This window comes from Mandrillus leucophaeus, unplaced genomic scaffold (genome assembly GCF_000951045.1).
Source record: "Mandrillus leucophaeus isolate KB7577 unplaced genomic scaffold, Mleu.le_1.0 Scaffold295, whole genome shotgun sequence".
Taxonomy (NCBI): Eukaryota; Metazoa; Chordata; class Mammalia; order Primates; family Cercopithecidae; genus Mandrillus; species Mandrillus leucophaeus.
In genome coordinates, this window is record NW_012103087.1 from 1,351,042 (window position 1) to 1,354,883 (window position 3,842).

General features: G+C 39.5%; 1 protein-coding gene across 1 annotated transcript in view; it reads left to right on the plus strand.

Annotated features, from left to right (window-relative positions):
- Nucleotides 1-3,608, plus strand: part of MCCC1 (methylcrotonoyl-CoA carboxylase 1 (alpha)) — a 90,519-nt gene extending 86,911 nt beyond the window's left edge. Inside the window, exons 17-19 of the mRNA XM_011986168.1 lie at nucleotides 1,503-1,597; nucleotides 1,879-1,969; nucleotides 3,248-3,608. Of these exons, the coding sequence (XP_011841558.1) occupies nucleotides 1,503-1,597; nucleotides 1,879-1,969; nucleotides 3,248-3,376 (315 nt within the window). The 3' untranslated portion in view covers nucleotides 3,377-3,608. The remainder of the gene's footprint in view (nucleotides 1-1,502; nucleotides 1,598-1,878; nucleotides 1,970-3,247) is intronic.
- Nucleotides 3,609-3,842: the final 234 nt, after the last annotated feature.

Sequence of the window (3,842 nt, forward strand, 5' to 3'; positions counted from 1 at the left end):
ATGAAAAAGACTGCTGTTTTTGAAGGCAGGCATTTGCATCAAAGTACAAATAATCTAAATTGTCTTTTTATGATTAAAACTGAGCATTCATTAAGCATTATTCAAAAAAGCTGGTTTCGAATGTTAAATTTAATAGCAACAAATTTTTCATGAAATAGTGACATTTTCTTTAGTGTACATAGTTGCATCTGTGTTAATGTAAAAGGCTGGTATCGGTGAAGAACGATACGGTTTCGTGTTGAATGCAGTGTATAATTCACAGTTGCAATCCATACTGTCTGAGTCAGTTCGGGCTGCTAGAACAGAATACCATAGACTGGGTGACTTTTAAACAATAGAAGTTTATTTCTCACGATGCTAGAGGCTGGGAAATCCATCAAAGCACCAGCAGATTAAGTGTCTGGTGAGATTCTACTTACCGATTTCATATACAGCCATTTTTTCTCTGTGTCCTCACATGGTGGAAAGGACAAGGGACCTCTCTTCAGGCCTCTTTCATAAGGGCACTAATGTCATTCATGAGGTCAGATCCCTCATGACCTAATCACCTGCTAAAGGCCCCACCTCCAAATACCATCATCCTGGAGGTCAGGATTTCAACAAATGAATTCTGGGGGGATATAGACATTTGTACCGTAGCACATATTGATATAACATCAACTGGTGATAGATCAGTATCCGTTGTCTCCTTTTATATACTTGAATACAGTAGAGTCTCCTCAAATCCATTTAAGTCATAAAAACTCAACTGTATATGCTTGAAACAAAAAAAAGAAGAAGAAAATAACTACTTAAATAGCGTGGGTGATTTCAGCCACCATTCTCCTTTGGACATATTTACCCCAAGTGGGTATGAGCTAGGAGACCTGGATCTGCCGTTAGCTCATTGGATTTCATTCCCATGGCCTCTCATAGTGTAGGCATCTCTGCACAACTCTGTTAGTCTCCCACTTAGTAGTCATGTTAACCACAGTGAAAGTGAGACCATACAGGATCTATGAGTCCACTCATATGTATACAAAGGAAAACAGAAATCGCTTTCTGGAGTCGCTAATAAGTTTAATTCTGTTGCATGAAGGTTGTTTTCACATTTACTACACAGGGCTCTGAAGACTTCAGACACACTTACTATACTTGGCCCTAGACAACCCCAAAACAAGAAAACCAGTCAAGACCCTCATCCCTCTTCCCTGTCTGGTGAAGACATTTAAGTATATTAGTCCTTCCCTACAGTAGGCGATGTGTCTTGTTTCTACATTCCTGAAAAAAATGAAAGGATATCAAAATATATGGAGTATATTCATGTGATTCAAGCAAAACTAAGTGGTTTTAGGGGTGGGGACAGGGGACTAAGCAGTGCTACCCATCAACGACAGTGCCAGCAATGCCACATTGACCTGTAGGCCTCTGATTTGACCAGTACATTTGACCTGCAGGCCTCTGATTTGACCAGTACATTTGATCTGCAGGCCTCTGATTTGACTAGTACATTTGGGCTGTAGGCCTCTGATTTGACCAGTACATTTGATCTGCAGGCCTCTGATTTGACTAGTACATTTGGGCTGCAGGCCTTTGATTTGACCAGTACATTTGGGCTGTAGGCCTTTGATTTGACCAGTACATTTGGGCTATAGGCCTCTGATTCGACCAGTACATTTGGCAGATAGCACAACCACATACTACTTCTGCCTGTAAGTTTATATAGCAACTCTATGGACAACAAAGGACCTCTGTGTTTTGTTTTTTTTTTTCTTTTAATTGATGTATTATTGTGTATATTCGTGGTTTACAACATGTGAGTACATATAGACAGTAAAATGGTTACTGTAATGAAGCAGATTAACATATCTAGGACCTCTGTGTTTTCAAATATTAACCTGTCACACTGAATCTCAAGGTGTTTGTCAAAGCTGGAGACAAAGTGAAAGCGGGAGATTCCCTCATGGTTATGATCGCCATGAAGATGGAGGTAAGGAAATTTATAAGTTCAGTTGCTAAGAGGACTTCGGGAGCAATCAGACCTAATTGTTCCTTTGGCTTATTTTGTAACTTAATACCACCTTAAATATGAAGAGCAATGAATTGACAAAGCATTAATTGTAGGAAACAAAACCAAACTATCTTTCTTGTAAAAAGATTTTTATTTTAATTTTGTGAAATTGTACCTGTCATTTCTGATTCTGAAATTAATGAAATTATCAATAGCTTGGAATCAGGTAGTAACCCAACTGAATGTTAACTGTTGGTGTTTTCTAAGGCCGAATCAAGGATGCCAGGCATCAGTTTCAAAGTGAAAACCTGAATCAAATTAAATTAGCTGTTTAGGTTTTTAGCCGGTTCAAATGGTAGGTCAGTGATTCCTAGGCTGAATGTTGCAGTCCTTAACTTAGAGTGGTTCAATTAAGGATTTTTCAGCTTGACAATAGTGTAAAACCATACACGTTGAATGTACTCCTCAACTTACATTGAATTTATCTGGACCTGACCCCATCGTAAGTCAAGGAGCATGTGTACAGTCACCTGGGGAGATTTTAAAAACTACTTCCCCAGACCCATTGAATTGCGATCTCCAGGATAAAGCCCAAGGATCAATACTTTTGAAAGGCCGGGCACAGTGGCTCATGCCTGTAATCCCAGCACTTTGGGAGGCCGAGGCAGGTGGATCATTTGAGGTCAGGAGTTCACAACCAGCTTGGCCAACATGGTGAGACCCCATCTCTATTAAAAATACAAAAATTAGCTGGACATGGTGGTGCATGCCTGTAATCCCAGCTACTCGGGAGGCTGAGGCAGGAGAATTGCTTGAACCTGGGAGGCAGAAGTTGCAGTGAGCTGAGATCTTGCCACTGCACTCCAGCCTGGGTGACAGAGCAAGACTCTGTCTCAATTTAAAAAAACAAACAACAACAACAAAAAAAACAAGAACAACTGTTGAAAGCTTCCTAGGTGCAATTCTAACATGAAGCTCAAGTTGAGAACTGAGAGCTACACCAGAGCTTCCCAGTCATATCGTTGAATGGTCACTGCTGTGTCCTAGTGTTAATTCCTTTCAACTTGTTACCGTTCTCCCTGTGTGCTGTGATGTTAAAAATAAAAACAACAACAACAAAGTGTTGGAAAGCACTGAGAGACAACAAAACATCAAAGTTGGCTACAGTTTTCATTTTTGGTCTCCCTTTCTTGACTTGGTGTATACTGTCCTCATTAGTATTGCAGTTGTCTTTTGTCCTGTCTTGTGTCTCTGCAGCATACCATAAAGGCTCCAAAGGATGGCACAATAAAGAAAGTGTTCTACAGAGAAGGTGCTCAGGCCAACAGACACACTCCTTTAGTTGAGTTTGAGGAGGAAGAGTCAGACAAAAGGGAATCAGAATAAACTCCAGCAAGGAAATGGCCAATTAAGTAGTGTCTTCTCTCTCCACCAAAAAGAGAAAGTGCCTCCTGCTTTTCTCGGGGTCTCATAAAAAGCAGTTTTACTAAATGATTGTATGCTTGTGCTGAATGCCTTTCATATTTGAGAATCATGCATTTGGATCACAAATATAATAAATTATCTCAAAATATTTCATACTAATAAAGTTGAATTATTCTTTTTTATTGGAAACCAATGTTTATTTCTGCCTTAAATTTTATACACTGTAGTCTCTTTTAGGAAGGGAGGAAGAGAAAAGGACATTTAATTAAATGAATTACTTTCCAGTTGCTGTTATGAAGAAAATGGGCAGTAACATGTTTCAGAGATGCCCTGGAGTTCAACAACTAAGGTTTTGTCTGGCCAAAAAGTAACTTACTAGGTGGTTTAAAATACATGGATATTAGCTGGGCACAGTGGCTTACATCTG